General features: G+C 46.2%; 1 protein-coding gene and 1 long non-coding RNA gene across 4 annotated transcripts in view; one reads left to right on the top strand and one right to left on the bottom strand.

The window, feature by feature from the left end:
* The window catches only part of sipa1l3 (signal induced proliferation associated 1 like 3), a 153,208-nt gene that overhangs the window by 26,271 nt on the left and 100,956 nt on the right, over positions 1 to 25,981 (bottom strand). For all 3 annotated transcript variants that reach the window (XM_033014373.1, XM_033014375.1, XM_033014374.1), the window contains exons 9-11: positions 25,681 to 25,955; positions 9,591 to 9,839; positions 6,588 to 6,737 (exon numbers count right to left, since the gene is read on the bottom strand). In XM_033014373.1, the coding sequence (XP_032870264.1) occupies positions 6,588 to 6,737; positions 9,591 to 9,839; positions 25,681 to 25,955 (674 nt within the window). The remainder of the gene's footprint in view (positions 1 to 6,587; positions 6,738 to 9,590; positions 9,840 to 25,680; positions 25,956 to 25,981) is intronic.
* LOC116967771 lies at positions 2,737 to 10,889 on the top strand. Its single transcript, XR_004410315.1, has 3 exons — positions 2,737 to 2,747; positions 2,930 to 2,937; positions 10,743 to 10,889. It is a non-coding gene; the product is annotated as an uncharacterized LOC116967771 (long non-coding RNA).

The following is a 25,981-nucleotide window of genomic DNA, read 5'->3' as shown; positions in this document are numbered from 1 at the left end:
GTATCTCCCTGGCGCTGGTATGCTGCTCTGGATAATGTTTTCAGAGGATAATCCCCTCGTCTGTCCAAATCAATTAGTACAAGCAGCATTACCACTGCTCAGCAACAGAACTGGAAGCAATTAATATAAAAGCAAAATACCACGGCTGATAGAAACTTCAAACAAAAATAGGAAATGCTGGCACTACTCAGCAGGAGAGGGAGAGAGAAAAACAGGGTTAATATTTCAAATCAATGACCAGTCATCCATCTGAAATGTTCAATGTTTTTCTCTTCATTGCTGTTGCCAAGTTAAATTAATCTCCCCCCCCCACCCCCCACCCCCACCTTCCCTTCATACCCATACGCCTTTTTAAAAAGGAGACAAAAATACTGGAGAAACTCAGCGGGTACGGCAGCATCTATGGAGCGAAGGAAAGGGGCAACGTTTCGGGCCGAAACCCTTCTTCAGACTGATCTCACAGGAGAGGCACATCTCCTTTAAACTTTGCTCCTGTCCGATCAGTCTGAAGAAGGGTTTCGGCCCGAAACGTTGCCCCTTTCCTTCGCTCCATAGATGCTGCTGCACCCGCTGAGTTTCTCCAGCAATTTTGTCTACCTCCGATTCTCCAGCATCTGCAGTTCCTTCTTGAACGCCTTTTTAAAAGCCTCTTAAACGCTACTATCTTCACCAACATCGGTCCCCACCTCCCTATGGATAAAAAAAACTTGCCCAGCACATCTCCTTTAAACTTGGCTCCTCTCATCTTAAAGCTTTGCCCTCTGGTCTTTGACATTTCCACCCTGGGGAAAAGGTACTGATTGTCTACTCAGTCTATTCCTCTCATAATTTACTAAACTCCGATCAGGCCCCCACTCAGCCTCCAGGAGAAAACAATGCAAGCCTCTCCTTGAAGCTAATATCCTCTAATCCAAGCGGTGTGTATGAGGAAGGGTCTCGACCCAAAACGTCACTTATTCCTTTTCTCCAGAGATGCTTCCTGACTGAACCACCAATACCACAGCCGACCTTCCCCACTTCCCCACCCGGCTCCATCCCAATTACACTCCCATCTCCCCTGGCCCAGCATTAAGTAACAGTCTGGTTCCAGATATCTCACAGCAGCCCTGGACTACTATCTACCTCATTGGTGACCCTCGGACTATCCTTGATCCGACTTTGCTGGTTTTACCTTACTCTAAACGGCATTCCCTTAATATCCTCTCTGGTTTCCCACAATGTCCTCGGATATATATTCCCACAATGTCCTCGGATATATTATGACGTTTTGGGTCTAGATTGGCCCGAAACGTCACCTATTCCTTTGCTCCATAGATACTGCCTCGCCCGCTGAGTTTCTCCAGCATTTGTGTCTACCTTCGATTTTTCCAGCATCTGCAGTTCCTTCTTAAACATATCAAGGGCTTTGTCAGAGTAATTGCTATTCTCAGTCAATCCCTGCTTTACACCAGACAAGTAGACAGGAAAAGCTGGAGCAACTGAGTGGGTCAGGCAGCATCAATAGGTGACGTTTCGAGTCGAGGCCACCCGAAACATCACCTACTCCTTTTCTCCAGAGATGCTGTTTGACCCGCCGAGTTATGCCAGATTATTGTGTCTATCTTCGGTTTAAACCAGCATCTGCCGTTCCTTCCTACGCATCGCACCAGACAAGATTGGCTTTCTATATCGTAACTCTCACTAAAGTTTCCTTGGATTGTTAACAGGTAATCTGCTGCCAACCATGAGTTCACCTTTCATTCCACATGGCTGTATACGTGGCTGCCTCTTAATGTTGGTACTGCTGTAGCCCAGATAATGTAAACAGATCTCAGTCACGCAATGGAGGTTACTATTCTAGCAACTGGAAAAACCAGTTTGGTGTTCGAATGACTGCAATTCACAATGGGCGGGTTTAACCTGCTGAAAAACATTTATTTAACCTTGCCAAAGAGAAACAGTCAACAGATGGTTTTCAACCGGAATAAAAACCTTGTAATCTAATCAAATGCAAGGTGTCACAGTTTGTAATGTAAATATATGACACAGAGACCATCGCATCATGGATCTCATAAGTTTATGGCCCTTCGGATCAACGAGTTCACTGATGGGAGAGTCTAGAACTAGAGGGCACAGCCTCAGAATTAAAGGACATTTCTTTCAGAAGGAGATGAGGAGGAATTTCTTAAATCAGAGGTGGTGAATCTGTGGAATTCATTGCCACAGAAGTTTGTGGAGGCCAAGTTAATGGATATTTTTAAGGCAGAGATAGATAGACTCTTGATTAGTACGGGTGTCAGGGGTTACGGGGAGAAGGCAGGAGAATGGGGTTAAGGCGGCAAGATGATCGATATTCCTTGCCAGTCTTTGTCTGAAGAAGGGTCTCAACCTGAAACATCACCTATTCCTTTTCTCTGGAGATGCTGCCTGACTCACTGAGTTACTCCAGCATTTTGTGTCTATCTTTTGTCCAATCTCCATCTCTTTTCTAGCTTTCTCTCCCCTCTGCAATCAGACTGAAGAAGGTCCCGAACCGAGCCATCTCCTGTCCATCCCTTGCACAGATACTGCCTGACCTGCTGAATTACCCTAGCACTTTGTGCTTTTTCTTTATCCATAGTAAGAGAGAAAGGTCGGCACAAAATGCTGGAGTAAATGCTGGAGGCAGCTTCACTAGAGAGAAGGAATGGGTGGCATTTTGGGTCGAGCCCCTTCTTCAGACTGAGAGTCAGGGGAGATGGTGGCACAGAGATAAGGATGGGCAAGGTGTGACAATGAGACATTAAAGGAGACAAGGCTTAAGGAAAACATAGAATAGATTATTGTTAGCTAGGTGAAGGTGACAATGAAGCATACAGAGATAAAATTTAATCAGGGGGACAGTCAGACTGGTCGGAGAACTAGGAAGGCGTTGGGACAGAGAGTGAGGGAAAGCAAGGGTTACTTGAAGTTAGAGAAGTCAATGTTCATACCGATGGGGTGTAAACTGCTCAAGCAAAATATGAGGTGCTGTTCCTGCAATCTGCGCTGGGCCTCACTCTGACAATGGAGAAGGTCAACCACTTTGACCTTCAACAGTCTTACAAGGGTGAAGCTCACATTTTCAGTCACCCAGAGGTGTCACCAGTGAGCTGTAACTGAATCACCGACACAAATACTCCAGCTACAAGATGGCAGGTGTGGACGTCAGCTGTCAGTGTACAAAGAAACTACAACTGAAAACTGACACAGGCATGTCCAAGAAGGTGATAGATAATAAGGGAAATCCAAGGATATTCTCCTTGGTAATAAACAAAAATTATATGGCGAGGAAAAATTAATATACACTTGTTTCAATTAGAAATGTGAAATGCAGAAAATGTTCTGTGTTGTTCGTCCTTCGTAGCTGAAGAAGACCACGACTTCAGTGTTTTTGTTTGTGGGTCTGGAGGTGAGTGGTGAGACCGGTCCAGGCCCAGAAGGCTCGCCCGCATATGGGCCACAGTTGGGTGGGCGCTGCAGTAGATGTTGAAGTGCCCCGAGCCTTGCGAGCGGCGAGTTTCCTTTGAGCTTCTGCGGTGAGCCTTTTCTCAGCTGCACGCGCTTCTGTGGTGATCTAGCTTCACCCAGTTGGGCGGTCCAGAACAAGCGACTACCAAGTATTGAGATTGATGTTAAGGTCTTTGAGGGACAGTCTTTGAAGCGTTGTTTGAAGAAATAAATGTGTAGGAACAGTAACAAGAGGAAGCCATGTGCCGGGTTAATATAGACGGGTGCCCATTAAACTGTGGGCCGAATGGCCTGCTTCTATACTGCAGGACTCTAATGACCCATTTTACAATTTAACAAGGATGGAACGGCTTCCCTCTCTCCTCAACAAGGGAGGCTGAAGCAAGCCTGCCACACCCATCGTAACAAGAGATTACTTGTATTGATCAGGCAAGCTCCAGCCAGTGGCAAGTTCAACAATGTCCTGCCCAAAGATCCTATAGCAAGCAAGATGGATCACGCCTTCTAACTGCAACGGAGCGGAACGTGGGCCTTTTTTTCATCCATTTCCGTAACCGGACCCGACCCAACTCGCAGTGTAATCAACGTTGTGGGGGAACAGTTTGTGTTAATAAATTAAAATTCTGAAAATGAGGAGAAGATTTTTACCAAAGAAATGTTATTTTTACGAGGATGTTTCCGTAACCGGCTTCCGTCTCCGCACTAGTATCCTACGGGATCTTTGGTGCGGAGACGGAAGCCGGTTACGGAAATGGGGCCAGAAAATTACCCATGAATCTGCCCATGACCGTACTAGGTCTTTTTCGTCGAGTGGACTATCTTGCTCGCTGTAGGATCTTTGTCTCTGCCTTTGGAAATTCATCTCATTCTCAGCAGAGCAACTCAAGCCTCACTGTGCTCTCCCCCCCCCCCCCATCTTAATTAAAGTGTACAATTCCAAGTACATATAGGTTTTGTCAGCGTAGAACTAGAAGTTTCACCTGATGCACATCAGTCTTGTGCAAGATCTGTTTAAAACCATACCAAGCAGCGTCAAGTCTCATTTATGAGGAAGATACACAAACAATGAACCCAAACCCTGTTATTATTCATAATAAGACCTGGAGTTGAGAAAAACATAAAGTGCTGGAGGCATTCAATGGGTCAGGCAGCTTCTGTGGAGGACATGGAGAGGTGACGTTTTGGGGTGGGACTCTCCTTCAAACTGATTTAAGGGGGGGGGGAGCTGAAAAAGAGGCAATACAAAGTGCTGGAGTAACTCAGCGGGTCAGGCAACATCTCTGGAGAACATGGAAAAGCAAAGTTTCACAGAGTGCTGGAGTAACTCAGCGGATCAGCAGGGGAAATTTCAGGTCATAGAGTGATACAACATGGAAACAGGCCCTTCGGCCCAACTTGGACAACATATCCAAAGTATATTAGTCCCACCTGCCTGCGTTTGGTCCATATCCCTCCAAACCTCTCAAATTCATGTGAACCCTTCTTCACAAAGAGATGGGTGTGGGACGACGCTAGGTGGATACAAGTATGTGTGTGCGTGTCTGTGTCTGTGTGCATGTGCGTGTGCGCATGCGTGGTTAACCTGGAATTGAATCTGTGTCTAATAATGACACTGCCTGTGAATTAGTTGCAATACCAGGAGAGAAACATTTGTTGTTTTACCAATGCCACCATGTAGTTAGGGTTTGTGCTGGTTCAGAATATTAAGTGATTGGAAAGGAACGCATGTTTGAGGGGGAAAAACTAATTGTTTTGACCCAAGATAGACACAAAAAGCAGGAGCTGCGGGACAGGCAGCATCGTTGGAGAGAAAGAATGGGCGGCGTCTCGGGTCGAGACCCTTCTTTAGAGATTGCCCATCCCACTGAGTTACTCCAGCATTTTGTGTCTATCTTCGGTGTAAACCAGCATCTGCAGTTCCTTCCTACACAAAATAGTTTTGACATGCACACTAGACAGTTCATCTAAATTCTTCTGAGAATCTACACCTCGGTGTAATACCGGTGGCTATTTCAAGAGCTCTTGACTTTGTTGCAGAATATGTTATTACACAAGGTGTGGCTGGAACTGAAATCATTAAAAAATGATTGGAGTACAACATAATTATTGATGAGACTTGATTTAAAATTTTACAGACAGAACTGTGTATGCAGGATATAGAGCATTTACTAAATAATGAATTGCTGATGTCTGATGATATACCAGGGAAAATACCCCCGTTCAAATTAAGACTAATCATAACATTTAACTCAGAAGCTGCAATGGTGCAACAGTGACTGGAGAGAGGGTGAACACAATCTTGTGAAATTGAAGCAGAATAAAGACAGGTCCCGACCTGAAACGTCTCCTATCCATGTTCTCCAGAGATGCTGCCTGACCCGCTGAGTTACTCCAGCACTCTGTGAATCGTCACCTATCCATGTTCTCCACAGATGCTGCCTGACCCGCTGAGTTACTCCAGCACTCTGTGAAACGTATCCTATCCATGCTCTCCAGAGATGCTGCCTGACCCGCTGAGTTACACCAGCACTCTGTGAAACGTCTCCTATCCATGTTCTCTAGAGATGCTGCCTGACCCGCTGAGTTACTCCAGCACTTTGATTCAAGATTTAAGAGAGTTTATTGTCATGTGACCCAGATAGGACAATGAAATTCTTGCTTTGCTTCAGCACAACAGAATATAGTAGGCATGAATACAGAACAGATCAGTGTGTCCATATACCATTATATGGTATAGTGTATTTCTATTGTATTTAAAAACAGCATCAAGGGATATGGGGAGAAGGCAAGAACGGGGTACTGATTTTGAATCATCAACCATGATCATATTGAGTGGCCTACTGCACCTATGTTTCTATGTTTCTATTGCAAACCAAGATACTGCCCCACACAGCAGATTGAGCAGGATCAGTGGGCAGTGACGGAGACCAGCTGTGGTTCCCTTGTACATGAGCTACTAGCCTGAGGATAGACACAAAACGCTGGAGTAACTCAGCGGGACAGGCAGCATCTCTGGAGAGAAGGAGTGGGTGATGTTTCGGGTCGAGACCCTTCTTCACAACTACCATCCTAGTACCGCTGTATTAGACAGCCGTAGAAGTAAATGACGTTGGTCCTACCTGTCAGGGGTTCCTTTGTGTCTGCCAGACATGGCGTTTCCAGAACCCGACGAAGAGAAGCTTCCAGAAGGATTTCGAAAAGGCACAACTCTCTCCACTGCCACCACCGTCGATGCCGTGCTGTACAAAGTCTCTGGGTAGCTAACTGGCCTGTAATGTAAATGGAAATATTTGGCAAACCTAACCAGATCAAAAGCTAAATATTTAATGACTGTTTAATAACAGCGATGGAAATAGTTTCTTCCTACGCAAAATTGTTTTGTTTTGACACATACACTAGACTGTTCATCTAAATTCTTAGAAACATAGATGTATTCAAGAGGGAGTTAGATTTAGCTCTTAGGACTAACAAGGGATATGGGGAAAAAGCAGGAACGAGGTATTGATTGTGGATGATCAGCCATGATCATATTGAATGGCGGTGCTGGCTCGAAGGGCTGAATGGCCTACTCCAGCACCAATTCTCTATCCTTTCAATGTTTTTAATTTCGCCTGAGAATCTACACCTCTGTGTTATACCAGTGGCTATGACAAGAGCTCTCGACCCTGCTGTAGAATTCACACCCACAGCATCCCCTCCCCAGGTACTTTCCCTTGCAACCGCAGGAGATGCAACACTTGTCCCTGTACCTGCTCACTCACATCCATCCAGGGACCCATGCAGTCTTTCCAGGTGAGACAGAGGTCCACATGTACCTCCTCTAATACCAGTACTTGCAGTTCCTTGAGTCTGCAGAATTTTACACCTTCTACATGGTGAATGTGTGAATCACGTTAGAACCCTCTATTGCCCCTGTCCCACTTAGGAAACCTGAACGGAAATCTCTGGAGACTTTGCGCCCCACCCAAGGTTTCCATGCAGTTCCTGGAGGTTGCAGGTGGTTGCCGGAGGTTACAGGTAGTGGAAGCAGGTAGGGAGACTGACAAAAACCTCCGGGAACCGCACGGAAACCTCAGGTGGGGCGCAAAGTCTCCAGAGGTTTCCGTTCAGGTTTCCTAAGTGGGACAGGGGCATAACTCTCTCCATTATGTGGAAGACTCCGTAGACAGCAGCTTCCATCCACACCACCTGTACCAGTCGGAAAGGAAAGGGGAGCAAAAGCAATATGAACACCAGCAGCTGGAAATAGGCACAAAGTGCTGGAGTAACTCAGCGTTTCAGGCAGCATCTCTGGCCGATATTTCAGGTCAGAACCCTTCATCAGACACTCTGAAGGGCCCCGACCCGAAACGTCACCCATCCTTTTTCTCCATAGATGGTGCCTGACCCGCTGAGTTATTCCAGCATTTATGTGTCGATCTTCAGTCTAAACCAGCATCTATATTAATATTAATGATCTGGATGAGGGAATTGAAGGCAATATCTCCAAGTTTGCGGATGACACTAAGCTGGGGGGCAGTGTTAGCTGTGAGGAGGATGCTAGGAGACTGCAAGGTGACTTGGATAGGCTGGGTGAGTGGGCAAATGTTTGGCAGATGCAGTACAATGTGGATAAATGTGAGGTTATCCATTTTGGTGGCAAAAACAGGAAAGCAGACTATTATCTAAATGGTGGCCGACTAGGAAAAGGGGAGATGCAACGAGACCTGGGTGTCATGGTACACCAGTCATTGAAAGTGGGCATGCAGGTGCAGCAGGCAGTGAAGAAAGCGAATGGTATGTTAGCTTTCATAGCAAAAGGATTTGAGTATAGGAGCAGGGAGGTTCTACTGCAGTTGTACAGGGTCTTGGTGAGACCACACCTGGAGTATTGCGTACAGTTTTGGTCTCCAAATCTGAGGAAGGACATTATTGCCATAGAGGGAGTGCAGAGAAGGTTCACCAGACTGATTCCTGGGATGTCAGGACTGTCTTATGAAGAAAGACTGGATAGACTTGGTTTATACTCTCTAGAATTTAGGAGATTGAGAGGGGATCTTATAGAAACTTACAAAATTCTTAAGGGGTTGGACAGGCTAGATGCAGGAAGATTGCTCCCGATGTTGGGGAAGTCCAGGACAAGGGGTCACAGCTTAAGGATAAGGGGGAAATCCTTTAAAACCGAGATGAGAACTTTTTTCACACAGAGAGTGGTGAATCTCTGGAACTCTCTGCCACAGAGGGTAGTCGAGGCCAGTTCATTGGCTATATTTAAGAGGGAGTTAGATGTGGCCCTTGTGGCTAAGGGGATCAGAGGGTATGGAGAGAAGGCAGGTACGGGATACTGAGTTGGATGATCAGCCATGATCATATTGAATGGCGGTGCAGGCTCGAAGGGCCGAATGGCCTACTCCTGCACCTAATTTCTATGTTTCTATGTGAATCTCTGGAACTCTCTGCCACAGAAGGTAGTTGAGGCCAGTTCATTGGCTATATTTAAGAGGGAGTTTGATGTGGCCCTTGTGGCTAAAGGGATCAGGGGGTATGGAGAGAAGGCAGGTACGGGATACTGAGTTGGATGATCAGCCATGATCATATTGAATGGCAGTGCAGGCTCGAAGGGCCGAATGGCCTACTCCTGCACCTATTTTCTATGTTACTATGTTTCTATCTGCAGTTCATATCTCCAGCAGCAGCTGGAAGTGGTCCTGCAACCCATACACCATCCCGACAGAAACATAGCGATGTGTAGGAAGGAACTGCAGAACTGCTGGTTTATACCGAAGATGGACACAAAAAGCTGGAGTAACTCAGCAGGACAGGCGGCATCTCTGGGGAGAAGGACCAGGCGACATTTTTGGGTGGAGACCCTTTATCAGATTGAAAGGTCACCTGTTCCTTTACTCCACAGATGCTGCCTGATCTGCTGCCTGATCAGTCTGAAGAAGGGTTTCGGGCCGAAACGTTGCCTATTTCCTTCGCTCCGTAGATGCTGCTGCACCCGCTGAGTTTCTGCAGCATTTTTGTGTACCTTTGATTTTCCAGCATCTGCAGTTCCTTCTTAAACACTGCTGCCTGATCCGCTGAGTTACTCCTGCATTTTGTGCCTGGAAACAAATCGATGTTGAAACGCCGGATCTTACCGCTTGCTGTTCTTTGCTTGTGATTCACTGTAGGAGGCTGGGACAGCGGGCTGTCGGGAGGGCTGGTTGTGGTTGGATGGTTGAGCGTGCACGCCTCCAGGCCATCGTTGTGCCTGCAGCGCGCTGTGGGCCGTGGGACTGCTCCACTGCAGCGTGTTAGTCCTGTAGGGTGGCCGCAAGCCAGCAGGCATGCTATCGCTCTCAGTCTTGCTGTCCATGGTCCGCATTTCATACAACTCGGAGTAACCCCTGGGAGGAAACACAGGCCCGGCGACAGAATTAGGACAACCACTGAAACGGTGGCTCATAAATCACGCATTTAATTCAGGCTAAACCCACGACATGAGTTATTTACTATGTTGCATCGTTGCAATCCTCTGGAGATTGACACCAAAGTATTTTTCTTTCCTGCGCCTATAAATGCCTCATAATTCAGGGACACCAGAGCGGCAAGGAACAAATTCAATGCGACTTTCAGTTATGAAAGAATCCTTTTGTCATCACATCCTCCTTTCGTTCATAGATATGTCATAGAAATATTTTCTTCTGCTGCTGTTACTTTTGCTTGGGATGTGCAGGGAATGGAAACAGAGAAACATAGAAAATAGGTGCAGGAGTAGGCCATTCGGTCCTTCGAGCCTGCACCGCCATTCAATATGATCATGGCTGATCATCCAACTCAGTATCCTGTACCTGCCTTCTCTCCATACCCCCTGATCCCTTTAGCCACAAGGGCCACATCTAACTCCCTCTTAAATATAGCCAATGAACTGGCCTCAACTACCTTCTGTGGCAGAGAATTCCACAGAATAAATGTTTTTCTCATCTCGGTCCTAAAAGACTTCCCCCTTATCCTTAAACTATGACCCCTTGTTCTGGACTTCCCCAACATCGGGAACAATCTTCCTGCATCTAGCCTGTCCAACCCCTTAAGAATTTTGTACGTTTCTATAAGATCCCCCCTCAATCTTCTAAATTCTAGCGAGTAGAAGCCGAGTCTATCCAGTCTAGCGAGTACAAGCCAAATCAATCCAGGATATGGATTACGTGCAGGCAGAGGAGATTAGGTTAATTTGGCATCATGTTTGGCAGGGACATTGTGGGCCGAAGGGCCTGTTCCTGTGCTGTACCATCTATTTCCCTAGAGTCTAGGGATGGGGAACCTTTTCCTGTTGGAAGGCCGCATTAAGTAAGCTGTAATCTAATAAGGCCGCATCCAAGAACCTTCAATTGGATATAGGATTATTTTGTCGAATCTTCTTTTACTCTTTGGTATTTTAAATACGTTCATTTTAAGATTAAAATTAAAATAATAAAAGACAAACAAAAATATATTAATAAGAATAAAGGGATTTGTTCTACAAAATTTGGATTCATTCAAAAGGCCGCACTTAATGGCCTAGAAGGCCGCAGGTTCCCCAACCCTGCCCTAGAACTTGCGAGAGCAGAAAGTCTGAAGTTAAACCCTTCCCCCACCACAATCTCTGCTAGTCATCTGGGGAGTTACTACAATTGGGATTCAGTGACCTTGGATGGACACAAAGTGCTGGAGTTACTCAGCAGGTCAAACAGCACCTCTGGAGAAAAGATACAGGTGACGTTTCGAATCGAGACCCTTCTTCAGATCTTGGTTGTCAAGTTGCGTGGGAAAGAACTGCAGACGCTTGTTTAAATCGAAGATAGACACGAAATGCTGGAGTAACTCAGCGGGACAGGCAGCATCCCTGGAGAAAAGGAAATGGGTGACGTTTCGGGTCGAGAAGTCTGACTGAAGAAGGGTCTCGATCTGAAACATCACCCATTCCGTCTCTCCAGAGATGCTGCCTGTCCCGCTGAGTTGCTCCAGCATTTTGTGTCTATCTTCGGTTGTCAAATTGTCAGGACCAGTTTGATAACTGGTCTCCTTGTCAGCTGCTGTGGGAGTGGGCTGTCCATTTAACATTGAGCACACACTATCCACAGACTCCACCCTCAAGCAATGGGTTGAGCATAGCTGCAACATCTATTTATTTGAAATATCTACCCACTTACGCCCACATAAAGAATAATACACAACAGTTCTCAAGGAATCTGGGGTCAGAGGAGTTGATCCTCAGCAAGCAGGCAAATAAAACTCTACACATGCCAAGTCCATCTACACTACTCTCATTACTCTTCCAAGCTAGTCACCTTGTAGATGCCACTGCCGAGAGCCATGAGCCAATAATTTGTCAGGCTGGGAGAAGATACCTAAGAAAGAACTGCAAATGCGGGTAAAATCAAAGGTAGATACAAAATGCTGGAGTCACTCAGCGGGTGAGGCAGCATCTATGGAGAGAAGGAATGGGTGATGTTTCGGGTCGAGACCCTTCTTCAGAAAATGCTGGAGTAACTCAGAGGGCGAGGCAGCATCTATGGAGAGAAGGAATGGGCGACGTTTCAGGTCGAGACCCTTCTTCAGTCTGACTTCTCGACCCGAAACGTCGGCCATTCCTTCTCTTCATAGATGCTGCCTCACCCACTGAGTTATTCCAGCATGTTGTGTCCACCTGGGAGAAGAAGTCCACAGTTCCAGCATCTGAAAAGACAGCCAGATTCCAAAGACATCAAGTTCGCTCCAGAAACTTGGTGGGAATCCAAGTCAAGTGGTTTGGCGAAAAGCAACATGACCCTCTGTGGATAGTGTGTGCTTAATCTTAAATAGACAGCCCCCTCTCTCAGCTGCCGACAAGGAAGCCATTTATCAGACTTGGCCAGTAGATAATTAAGTACACTCTGAATCCAAAGCATGCCATGGCTTAGGCATGCGGACGGGCGAGAAGATTCTTGGCATGTCACTCCTGTGAAAGGAAACACTTTGTCCTAACAGATTAAATCACTTGTGAAATTTACTTTGGAGATGGTAAGCTTCGTCTTCAAGCATGGCTGGGCCGGGCCTCATAACAACATGTTCTCCTTTCCCAACAGGGCAGGACTTCAAATTGAACAGCTCGGACAATTCCAGGCACAGTCGGTCAGAGAAGAGGTGGTTGAACAAGGCACACAAAAGTGCTGGAGAAACTCAGCGGGTGCAGCAGCATCTATGGAGCGAAGGAAATAGGCAACGTTTCGGGCCGAAACCCTTCTTCAGACAAGAATGGGGACAGATTCTGAAGAAGGGTCTCGACCTGAAACGTCACCCATTCCTTCTCTCCAGAGATGCTGCCTGTCCTGCTGAGTTACTCCAGCATTTTCGGTTTAAGCCAGCATCTGCAGTTCCTTCCTACACATTTTGTATACTTGTCCAAATGTCTTTTAAAATGTCAGCTTCACTACTCCACCCATTTACTCCTTCTCCCACACGGACTGCAAGAGTTCAAGCTGGCAGCTCACCACCACCCTAGTCTTGCCAGTGATGCCCATGGGCATGAAAAACAAACATGCTCATAAATCAAACAAAGACACAGAGTGCTGCAGTTGCTCAGCTGGTCAGGAAACAGCACTGAAGAAACTGGATAGGTGATGTTACGGGTCAGGTCTGAAGAAAGGTCCCGACCCGAGTCTCATTGTCTTTGACATCGTTTTCACACATGTACCAAGGTAGTGAAAAGGTTTTGTTGCATGCTAACCAGTCAATGGAAAGATTATACATGATTACAATCGAGCCGTCATAGTGTAGATACATGATAAAGGGAAGAACGTGAATAGTGTTTAGTGGAAGATAAAGTCCAGTAATGGTGTTTAAGAAGGAACTGCAGATGCTGGAAAATCGAAGGTACAAAAAAAAGCTGGAGAAACTCAGCGGGTGCAGCAGCATCTATGGAGCGAAGGAAATAGGCAACGTTTCGGGCCGAAACCCTTCTTCAGACTGATCAGTCCAGTAAAGGGCCTGTCCTACTTACGCGATTTTTTTTGGCGACTTGCCTGCACCCGTCATAGTCGCAGCAGGTCTCCGAAAATGTTAAAAATATTGAAAATCCAGCGGCGACCAGAAAAAGGTACGACTCTTTGAGCGACTACTCACGACCATACAGGTGTGACGTGTCGACATGTTGCAGAGAAGTAACATAGTGAATTACTTGTTTAAGAAAGAACTGTAGATACTGGAAAAAATAGAAGGTAGACAAAAATGCTGGAGGAACTCAGTGGGTGAGGCAGCATCTATGGAGAGAAGGAATAGGTGACGTTTCGGGTTGAAACGTCACCTTTTCCTTCTCTCCACAGATGCTGCCTCACCCGCTGAGTTTCTCCAGCATTTCTGTCTACCTAGTGAATTACTTAGGTACACAAAAAAGCTGGAGAAACTCAGCGGGTGCAGCAGCATCTACGGAGCGAAGGAAATAGGCAATGTTTAGGGCCGAAACCCTTCTTCAGAATTACTTAATCAGGCAGCCCCAGCAAACTTAATGTAAACAATAGATGCTGCTGCACCCGCTGAGTTTCTCCAGCATTTTTGTCTACCTTCAATTTTCCAGCATCTGCAGTTCCTTCTTAAAAACTTAATACATCCATGGCCTGTGGCCCATAAAACATTCACTGCCAAAACATTCACTGAACCATTTTTCACAAGGCTCCTCGCTATTAAGTTACCTGGAACTCCCTTGATCGAGCTGCCGACAGTCTCATGGCATTTCAATACCGGAGCACGGAAAGTGACAATACCTTCTAAATCCGATTCTGAGAACCTCGCTGCTAAACAGTTCTATTTACAGGGTTGGTAACTTTATCTTGGCTCGCTCTCGCTCTCTCTCTCTCTCTCTCTCTCTCTCATGCACAAGATTACAAACTTTTACCAAGTATTTAAAATGAAGCGCTCTGCCCAGACATGTTTTCAGTTGTCACGTTGAAAGCGCAAACCAGGCGTGGTTAAGTTGATGACCGCAAAAACTCCACATTAAAGCTGGATCATCCTAGTTTTGATGTCTTCATTCATTCAGGCAGGAGAGCTAAACTAGTTAAAAAAATATAGAACTTTTTTTTTTTAAAGCAAATATAGGCTATGATAATTTAACTAAAAACTATGCTCAACAGCATACTCACGGGTATTAGGCGCTAAGGGGGGGGAGGCAGGAGAATGGGGTTGGGAGGGAAAGACAAGTCAGAAGTGAAGAAGGGTCTCGACCCAAAACGTCGCCTATTCCTTCTCTCCATAGATGCTGCCTCACCCGCTGAGTTCATCCAGCATTTTTGTCTCCCTTCAATTTTTCCAGCATCTGCAGTTCTTTCTTAAACAATCAAATGTCAGTGAACGGTGGAGTAGACTTGATGGGCGGAATGGCCTTATTCAGCTCCTAGAACCTATGGATTCACACTCCTTGGTCAGTCCTGCTGCCTTGGGAGAGGACACACTCTCTCTCTGTGGTTTATCCGCCTTCCTGCCAGAGTGCCAGGAATGGTTTTCATTTCAGAGATGCAGCACGGAAACAGGGGTGACGCCTGTAAGGCCGTGAGTAGTCGTCCAAAGAGTCGAGCCTTTTTCTGGTAGCCGCTGGATTTTGAACACGTTGAAAATTTTCAGCCAACTGCTGCGACTATGACAGGTGCCAGAAAGTCACCGAAAAAGTCGCCTAAGTGGGACAGGCCCTTTAACCCTCCACTTGATCACCGACTACCTCGCACCCTATTTAAAGACATGTTACTGTGAACTAAACCAAAACTATATTTAGTTGTTTTTGACCACACTTTGTGGTGTAACCATGATTCCACAGATTGCAGGGAAACAGCTCATCGGCTTGCCAGACCTTAATAATTCTGTATGTTGGGAAAACATTTTATTTAAGACAGAACTAGTCCAAATCCATCCAAGCATTTTATTAGCAGGATTACAATTTAAGACCAGAATTGCAACCGCCGGAGGTAGAGTTTGTAGGACAGTGCTGAGCAAGACTGGCCTTTAAGTTACTGCATGTACGTTTAGGGGATACAGTGTTTTGCTTTGGCACTAATACCTGTGCCGGTGAAGTCAGCCTCTCCATCTTACCACACCCTGCTCAGTTCAGCTCAGTTTAGTTTATTGTCACCTGTACTGAGGTACAGTGAAAAGCTTTTGCTGCGTGCTAACCAGCAAGCAGGGGGCAAGGAAAGAGCGTTCACATCGCGGCCCTGTTTCCACCAATCTTTCCACCACCACGCATAAGAAGCACAAGACCGACACCATTGTATGCTGATGCTGAGAGTGTGTTCAGCTCTGGCTGAACAACTTCTAACCTTGTGTGTGGACTCGATAAGCCAGCGGAAAGACAATACATGAATACAATCAAACCATTCGCAGTGTACAGATACATGATAAGGGAATAACGTTTAGTGCAAGGTAAAGTCCGTAAAGTGCGATCAAAGTGAGTCAAGGGTCACCAATGCGTTAGATAGTAGTTCAGCACTGCTCTCTGGTTGTGGTAGGATGGTTCAGTTGCCTGATAACAGCTGGGAAGAAACCGTCCCTGAATCTGGAGGTGTGTGTTTTCACACCTATACATTTTGCCCGATGGGAGAGGGGAGAAGAGGGAGTGGCCAGGGTGAGACTGGTCCTTGATTATGCTGCTGGCCTTGCCGAGGCAGCGTGAGGTATAAATGGGAGTCAGTGGGAGGGAGGTTGGTTTGTGTGATGGTCTGGGCTGCGTCCACAATTCACTGCAATCAATTCCCAATTCTGATGAAACGCCCACTTCACTTCTCTTCCCGTAGATGCTGCTTGACTTGATGAATGTTACCAGCTTGTTGTATTTTGGTAGCTGACTAGATAACACCACATAGAAGAGTACAGCATGGGCACACGCCCTTTGGCTCACAATGTCCCAAGTTCTAGTTTAGTTCAGTTTAGAGATACAGCATGGAAACAGGCCCTTCGGCCCACCGAGTCTGCCCTGACCAGCGATCCCCGCACACTAACACTACCATACACACACTAGGGCCAATTTAAAGTTATACCAAGCCAATTAACCTACAAACCTGTACGTCTTTGGAGTGTGGGAAGAAACCGAAGATCTCTGAGAAAAACAACGCAGGTCACGGGGAGAACGTACAAACTCCGTACAGACAGCACCCGTAGTCGGGATCGAACGCGGATCTCCGGCGCTGTGAGGCAGCAACTGTACCACAGCGCCACCGTGCTGCCCTAAGATGCCAAATTAAATTAAATCTGTCATTTTTCATCATGATTCATATCCCTGCATATCTATGTGCCTATTAAGAGCCTCTTAAACACCACTCTCGTATCTGCCTCTACCACCACACCCAGCGCAGCACGTTCCAGGCACCAAGCACTCTCATTATAAATAAAAACCCTGCCCTGCACACCTTCTTTGAACTTTGCCCCTCTCACCTTAAAGCTATGCCCTCTACTCTTTGACATTGGCACCCTTGGAAAAAGGTTCTGACTGTCGACCCTATCTATCTATGACTCTCAGCATTTTACAAACTTCTATCCCCTTCTTTACTAAGTGCGCCAAAACAGTGGTCCCCTCTGCCTGGTATGATTATTCAGCCAGCAGTGTACTGCTGCTGGGGAAGGCACGCTCGCTTGGGAAAGACCTCAAGGTTGAGCTTAGTATTGGAACCAAATTGGGAGCCAGTGCCTGATGCCGGCACTCTAAAAGACACTGGAAAATCACTGCACTGTGATACGAGTACACTACCTTTTAGTTTAGTTTACTTTAGTTTTGAGGTACAGCGCGGAAACAGGCCCTTCGGCCCACTGAGTCCGTACGGACCAGCGATTCCCTCATTCTAACACTATTCTAGTGACAATTTACATTTATACCAAGCCAATTAGCCCACAAACAATAGGTGCAGGAGTATTAAATAATAATAATAATAATAATAATAATAATAATAATAATAATAATAATAATAATAATAATAATTACTTTATTAATCCCCTTATTCAGGGGAAATTCAGATGTCAGAGTAGGCCATTCAGAGTAGGCCATTTGGCCCTTCGAGCCATTCAATGTGATCATGGCTGATCATCCACAATCAGTACCCCGTTCCTGCCCTCTCCCCATATCCCCTGACTCAGCTATCTTTAAGAGCCCTACGTAGCTCTCTCTTGACAGTGTCCTGAGAACCGGCCTCCACCGCCCTCTGAGGCAGAGAATTCCACAGACGCACAACTCTCAGAGTGAAAAAGTGATTCCTCATCTCCGTTCTAATCTGTACGTCTTTGGAGTGTGGGAGGAAGCCGGAGATCGCAGGAGAAAAATTATGCAGGTCACGGGGAGAACGTACAAACTCTGTACAGACAGCACCCGTAGTCAGGATCAAACCCGGGTGTCTGGCACTGTGAGGCAGCAGCTCTACCCGCTGCGCCAACGTGCCGCCACTGTTCCTTTCTGATTTGGCAATTTGAAGATTAAAAACATCCCAAATAATAATGAAGATGACAAAAAAAAAAGTGGTTTGTTGGAGAGCACGACACGGCTTAACTTCAAGCCCGCTGCATTCATGGCACATTCCACCACCATTCAAGACAAATTTGCGCTGTTAAGTAGGATTATAAATGGCCACGTTTGGTGCACTTGAAGGGGAGTCGGTGGTTTTTGAAGCGGTGCCAATTAAAAGAAAAACTGCTCTTTGCAGATTGTGTTTCATTTCCTCTCCTCCCCTTTGGCTCGGGCAAGACAAAACTAGCCCCATTATAGAGCACCGCACAAAAGCTTGAAAAGGCAGCTTTGTGTTCCGCAGAAACATAAAAAGAAAAATGAGTCACAATAGAGGAAGGTTTATAAAAAAAAAAAACCCAAATCATCTGGCATTCATCGGTCACGTCAGGATTGAAAGCCATTTAGGCAATCAGCAAACACTGCATGTTACTTCGGGCTTTTCATTAAGTTCACAGGACAATACCTCCGATGGGGAACATCTTCAAATGAAATAAAAAGTCAATAAATCTCTCCAGCCTCAGTTAAACAGGTCTGTGAGCCAGGCACCACCCACATCATAATGAGCTGTTTGGCAAAGCTGTTTGAGTTACAACATAGGAGCTTTAAAGAAGAACAGGAGTCGAGGAGCACACACATCCTTGAGCCCACTCCACCACTTAATAAGATCACGGTTAATCCCTGTACATCATTCATTTCCCCTCCTGTCCTCACATGCTTTGATCTCCTGTTATTGCAAAACATCCGTCAATCTCACTTGAGCATGAACGGCCTCACAAGCCGGAGGATTCAAATAGTAAGCCCCGAGGGGAGAGGTCTTTCACCAAGTGACCAACTCTGTTATCTGGGACCCTCACATCCAGGTTGTCCAAGAGTTTAAGAAGGAACTACAGATGCTGGAAAATCGAAGGTGGACAAAAGTGCTGGAGAAACTCAGCGGGTGCAGCAGCATCTATGGAGCGAAGGAAATAGGCAACGTTTCGGGACGAAACCCTTCTTCAGACTGATACAGTCACAAACCTGTTCGCCAAAGTGGAAATGTCAATGACGAGAGGGCAGAACTGTACGATGGGAGGGGATAAGATTAAAAGAGATGTGCGGGGCAAGTTTGTATTTTTACAGTCACAGAGGGCAGTGGGGGCCTGCAATGCGTTAGCATGGGTGGTGGTGGAGGCAGATGCAATAGTGGAGTTTAAGAGGTATTAGCATACACACACATTGGCGGACTGGCCAGGGTGTCAGCTTGCCCGATGACAAGTGGGCCCCTGATGAAGTGAGCCCCCTATATCAAGTGGGTCCCTGATGAAGTGGGCCCCCTTTGTCTCGTGGCAACCTATATTTTTAGACCCAGTCCGCCACTGTACACACACACACACACGGAGATGGAGAATGGAGGGATAGGGATCACGTGCTAGTTAGTATGTAAAGTAACCAATCTACATGGAGGTGATCACTTTAACTCGGCATCATGTTCGGCACTGACATTGTGAGACAAAGGGGGAAGAAGGAAGACCTTTGGTCAATTTCAGGCCAGCACTTCAGAAGAAACCCGCGCGTCTCCGACACTTCAGGAACTCACTCCAATTAAACGCTGACATGAAAAGTGATGACAGAGGAAATGAAGTCTGCAAATAGGACAACCTAGACTGACCAAGTAATCTAGCACATTCTTGCCCCATGAATGATTGCTGGCAGGCTAACTATCTCGCCAACTTGTTCTCACCAGAAGCCACCACACTTTTTCCAGCAATGGGCATGGATGGATGAGGAGAAGAATAAGTGTGTGAGCAGGTAGACAAAAGTGCTGGATAAATCAGCGGGTGCAGCAGCAACTTTGGAGCGAAGGAAATAGGCAACGTTTCGGGTCGAAACTCTTCTTCTAAGTGTGTGAGCATCTGGGAGGAGGGGGGGGGGGGGGGAGGGATGGAATATGGAAATGAGACCTACCAGTAATATAACATTTAAGGCTATCTTAAAATATTTTTGTTATCTCAGAATCAGTATCTATTAGGATATGAATACAGCCACATCCCTTTAACAAAGAGTGGCGACAAAGAACTGCAGATGCTGGTTTACAAAAAAAAAGACACTAAGTGCCAGAGTAATTCAACAGGTTATGCAGCATCTCTGGAGAACATGGAGAGGTGAAATTTTGAGTGGAGACCCTTCTTCAGACCAAAGAGCCTGATCCCATCTCTTTCTCTCTCTCTAAGATAGACACAAAAAGCTAGAGAAACTCAGCGGGACAGGCAGCATCTCTGGAGAAGGAATGGGTGATGGGTGATGCAGGAAGATTGTTCCCGATGTTGGGGAAGTCCAGGACAAGGGGTCACAGTTTAAAGATAAGGGGGAAGTCTTTTAGGACCGAGAAGATAATTTATTTTTCACACAGAGAGTGGTGAATCTGTGGAATTCTCTGCCACTGGAAGGAGTTGAGGCCAGTTCATTGGCTATATTTAAGAGGGAGTTACCTGTAGATGTGGCCCTTGTGGCTAGAGGGATCAGGGGGAATGGAGAGAAGGCAGGTACAGGATACTGAGTTGGATGATCAGCCATGATCATATTGAATGGCGGTGCAGGCTCGAAGGGCCGAATGGCCTACTCCTGCACCTATTTTCTATGTTTCTATGTTTCGGGTTTCGACTCGAACTGTCACTCATTCCTTCTCTCCATAGATGCTGCCTCACCCGCTGAGTTACTCCAGCATTTTTTGTCTACCCACAGTGTGAAGTGCAGTCTGGAATGTGGCTGGCTCCTGCGGTTGATTGAGTAACCCCGGTGTAATATGCAACGCCTGATCGTAGGGATGGGCGTCGTTATTTCCCAACTTACAAACTTCTGGAAACTCTGGCTGGACACCAGCGGTGCGGGTTTAGACAAGATTTCAGCCCCGCCCGCAAACCAGAACGTTGAGAAAAGACACAGAATAACTCAGTGAGTCAGGCAGCATCTGTGGAAGGCAGGGATAGGCATAGGACCATTCTCCCAATTCCTCTTCAGTCCACTGAGTTAATCCACCAAGTTACTCCACCAACTCGGCAGAGTTGCTCCAGCACTTTGTGTCTTTTTTTTGGTAAGCCAGCGTTTGCAGTTCCTTGTGTCTACAACCTGCAGGATGAGCTTAGGTGCAGGAAAGGACTGCAGATGCTTTTTTTTTCTCTTCTTTTTTTTTCTTTAAATTTTTTTTAAACGTGTGTGATATCAGGAAGTAAGAAAAGGAAAATGAGGAAAGAAAGAGAATGAAAAGAAAAGAAGCAGAGGTAGAAAGCAGAAGAATAAAGGAGAGATAGCTATTTGGCAGATGCGGGTTTAAATCGAAGGTAGACACAAAATGCTGGAGTAATGCTGGACATCAGTCTGAAGAAGGGCCTCGACCCGATGTGTCACCCATTCCTTCTCTCCAGAGATGCTGCCTGTCCCAGATGAGTTTAGGTTATTTGTACAATTACTTTCAGTCCTTGACAGTAACTTGGAAGTGCTCTCTAGCTCAGAGTGAAGAAGATAGCTTAGTCACGCAGGGATGTAAAGTGAAAAGATCCTTCCTGATGCGACCACCCCTGCTGTGGTCAAGTTTGGAGCAGGGTCATGATATCCTCTGGCAGTGTCCTAGAACACACAGGAGAGTCATCAGGCCCACACGCAGCTGTGACTCAAGTACTTCTTCCAAGAAGTTAGTCTAAATGTATTCTAAATTAAAGCTATATGGGTCAAGAGGAATGGGATGATGAGTCTATCATTTCTAATGACTCACTCTATAGGTGAGTCATTAGAAATAGATGCAGGACAAGGCCATTCGGCCCCTTGTATCCCCCTTGTCATTCGATGCGCACAAATCATTATTTCACGCCACTGCAGAACCGTGCCACCCGTTTCCCTTGAAATTGTATTTGGTCCGGTTTTGAGTCTGAAGAAGGGTCTCAACCCAAAACCTCACCCATTCCTTCTCTCCAGAGATGCTGCCTGTTTCCGCTGAGTTACTCTAGCATTTTTGTGTCTATCTCTGGTTTTGATCCTCCGTGTGTCCATCATTCATCGATCGGTGCTTTTGGTTTCATTTCCTTTCAACGCTACAATTCTTGGTCCCGTTCCCGCCCCTCCCGTAGCCTTGACTTTCTTTATTGCTGAAGAATCGAAAGGCTTCGCCACTAGAAAGATCTGGAGGAAGGCTACCTCTGCACCTCCTGGCTCTCTGGCAAGACACCCATCTCGAAACATAGAAAATAGGTGCAGGAGTAGGCCATTCGGCCCTTCGAGCCTGCACCGCCATTCAATATGATCATGGCTGATCATCCAACTCAGTATCCTGTGCCTGCCTTCTCTCCATACCCCCTGATCCCTTTAGCCACAAGGGCCATATCTAACTCCCTCTTAAATATAGCCAATGAACTGGCCTCAACTACCTTCTGTGGCAGAGAATTCCACAGATTCACCCCTCTCCGTGTGAAAAATGTTTTCCTCATCTCGGTCCTAAAAGATTTCCCCCTTATCCTTAAACTGTGACCCCTTGTTCTGGACTTCCCCAACATCAGGAACAATCTTCCTGCATCTAGCCTGTCCAACCCCTTAAGAATTTTACAATCTCAATTATAATCGTAGGTAGACAAAAATGCTGGAGAAACTCAGCGGGTGAGGCAGCATCTATGGAGTGAAGGAATAGGTGACGTTTCAGGTTGAGAACCTTCTTCAGAAACGTCACCTATTCCTTCGCTCCATAGATGCTGCCTCACCCACTGAGTTTCTCCAGCATTTTTGTCTACCTTGGATTTTTCCAGCATCTGCAGTTCCTTCTTAATCAATTGTAATCGTGTACGGTCTTTCCGCTGAGTTTTTAGCACGCAACAAAAGCTTTTCACTGTACCTCGGTACACGTGACAATAAACTAAACTGAAATTAACGCTTTTGAATATTAACAACTGTTAATATACTAAAAGATTTATGAATGAGCATCGTGAAAGAGGCAAATTAAAAACGCACAAGATAGATGGACAGGTGCTTGCAATAACTCTGACAAAGATTAGACTGAACTGTACAAATATATGCGCTTCCCGACGTAATAGGTTTCCTTCAAATGCATGGACACACACAGGTCTCTGCATGAATTCAACACAGCTGGATCTTAAAAGCAGGCAATTTAGAGCAAGGAAGGATGTATTGAATGTATTTTCATCGCTGTTGTACCTTAGGAGGTCGGTCTCCTACAGGGCCTGGATGTGGCACCAGGGAAAACAAATGCTAATAGATTTGTAACGTGAAAAATTGCTATTCAAAGAATAGCCCTCCCTCAAAGAAATCCAATTACGGCAACGTTTATTGTTTCTCTAAACACAATTCTAAGGCAAGGATTAATTTGTAAATCAATTTTTTTCTGGGCTTTTTTTTTGCTGGTAAATTATCTCTCTCCCTTGCTCGGCTCCTCTCCCCAGCAATTCCTCCATTCTCTGACCCTCGCTACTACTTTTTCTTTTCCCCTCATCCTTCCCTGGCAGTGCTGTTTATGTCAGGATAGTCTACTGCTCTCTTTTAGTCCCAGTTTTGAGTCTACACCCACATTGAGGAGCTCAAGGCATAGCTTGCTAAACTTCTGTGGGAGTAAGCTTGTTCAAAATGCCTCCGACTTTCCTGCAGATTCCATCTTGCCGTTCTTTCTCATGTAGACTGATTGTGGAAGGGGAAAGGAAACTGGAACAGAGAGGTGGGGGAGGCACAAAGACTAGAGGGGTACAGATGGGGGGGGGGGGGGGGTGACTGGGAAATGATGAAGTTAAAACAGATACAATCTAGTATGGTCATAGATGATAGAATGTGCTTGTATTCACTGGAATTTTTGGAAGGAGTGGGGATCTTACAGAAATATGAATTTCTTAAGGGATTGGACAGGCTAGATGCAAGAAAAATGTTCCCAATGTTGGGGGAGCCCAGAACCAGGGGTCACAGTTCTAGAATAAGGGGTAGTAGGCCATTTAGGACTGAAATGAGGAAAAACTTTTTCACCCAGAGAGTTGCGAATCTGTGGAATTCTCTGCAACAGAAGGTAGTGGAGGCCAATTCACTGGATGTTTTCAAGAGAGAGTTCTTGAGGCTAACGGAATCAAGGGATATGGAGAGAAAGGTCAAGGATCAAGGTTATTTTATTAGTCACATGCACCTAGGTGTAGTGAAATTCTTCTTGCCAAAGCAGGAACGGGGTACTGATTCTGGATGATCAGCCATGATCATATTGAATGGCTGTGCTGGCTCAAAAGGCCAAATGGCCTACTCCTGCGCCTATTGTCTATGATTTTGTGTTTCTATCAGGCATGATCTTATTAAATGGTAGAACAGACCCAAAGTGTTAAAATGGCTTCCTCCTGTTTCATTCATCAGATGTGAGCAGTCATTAGAAAATATTGATGATACTGCAGTGTGGGCTGCAGGGAAGGGCAAGTAATGTAGTCCAAGAACACGAGGGAGCCAGATTAACGTACGTGACTTGAACTAAAGTACTTAGGATACTTACAACAACAGTTGATTTGAATTTATGTCCACAGTCAAAATTTAACAGCAGCCCTGGCCTGATTCCAGGGGGGTGAAAAACAGCACTATACATTGCTTCAGCAAAAAACAATTCCAAAACATTAACAAAAGTAGAGAAAAATGCTAATCAGGCATCAGCATTAATTCTGGATAAGTTCAAGGGATCATTTGTTCTATTAACAGGCAGCAAAGCTATTGAAACCTATGAATAGGGGCTTAGTAGTGTTTTTCCTTTTGGAACCAAAGACCTTGGCCGCACTCTCGTTTCATTTCTACCATCTGAAAGAAGGTTTAAGAGTCTGGAAACTGTAACCTAAAGGTTCTAAAAGGTGCAGGGGCAGCAGGGTGGCACAGTGGTAGAGTTGCTGCCTTACAATGTTTGCAGCGCCTGAGACGCAGGTTCAATCCCGACTACGGGTGCTGTCTGTACAGAGTTTGTATGTTCTCCCCTTGAAACTGTGTGGGTTTTCGCCGAGATTTTTGGTTTCCTCCCACACTCTAAAGACGTACAGGTTTGTTGGTGAGATCGAGCGGAGGCTGGGCGATCGCTTCGCCGAACACCTCCGCTCGGTCCGCGATAACCAACCTGACCTCCCGGTGGCTCAGCACTTCAACTCCCCCTCCCATTCCCCATCCGACCTCTCTGTCCTGGGTCTCCTCCATGGCCAGAGCGAGCAACACCGGAAATTGGAGGGACAGCACCACATATTCCGCTTGGAGAGTCTGCATCCTGCGGGCATGAACATTGAATTCTCCCAATTTTGTTAGCCCTTGCTGTCTCCTCCCCTTCCTCAGCCCTCGGGCTGTCTCCTCCCATCCCACGGCCCTCGGGCTCCTCCTCCTCCTTTTTCCTTTCTTCTCCCCCCCCCCCCCCCCCCCCCCATCAGTCTGAAGAAGGATTTTGTCCCGAAACATTGCCTATTTCCTTCGCTTCATAGATGCTGCTGCACCCGCTGAGTTTCTCCAGCATTTTTGTCTACCTCAGGTTTGTAGGCTAATTGGCTTGGTATAATTGCATTAAAACTAGTCCCTGGCAGTCGCCTAAAGAGTCGCCTAAGTGGGACAGGCCCATAAGGCAGCAACTCCACCACTGCGCCACAGTTTAAAAAACATTTTCGAGATGTGGGCTTGTACAGTCACAAGAGAAAGCACTGGATCCTAGTACAAGGTAGAAATGTGGGTGGAATGGCCATTTACAATTAACAGTGATGCTGCCGAGATTTGAACATTGAAGAGCATCATACCTGCGTGGGCTTCCGTCTTCGTGAGGCGGGATGATGACCACCTTCACGGTCACTGATGTCCTCAGGAGATCGATCATCTGGTCGTGGGTCAGCGTTACAATTGCCACCTTGCAGATCTCCACCAGTCGACTCCCCTGTCTCAGCCCAGCCTGCCAGGCAAACCCATACTCCTCCACTTCCGCCACCGTGCCGTCGTACTTGACATGAAACCCAAGCTGCCCGAGGCCGTTCCGCCGCAGAGTCATGTCCGCAGTCTCGCACCCTCCAGTCACAATCTGCAGGTTAAAGAGGGATAAAGATT

The sequence above is a fragment of the Amblyraja radiata genome, chromosome 41, assembly GCF_010909765.2.
Source record: "Amblyraja radiata isolate CabotCenter1 chromosome 41, sAmbRad1.1.pri, whole genome shotgun sequence".
NCBI lineage: Eukaryota > Metazoa > Chordata > Chondrichthyes > Rajiformes > Rajidae > Amblyraja > Amblyraja radiata.
This window is presented reverse-complemented; position numbering and strand designations above follow the sequence as displayed.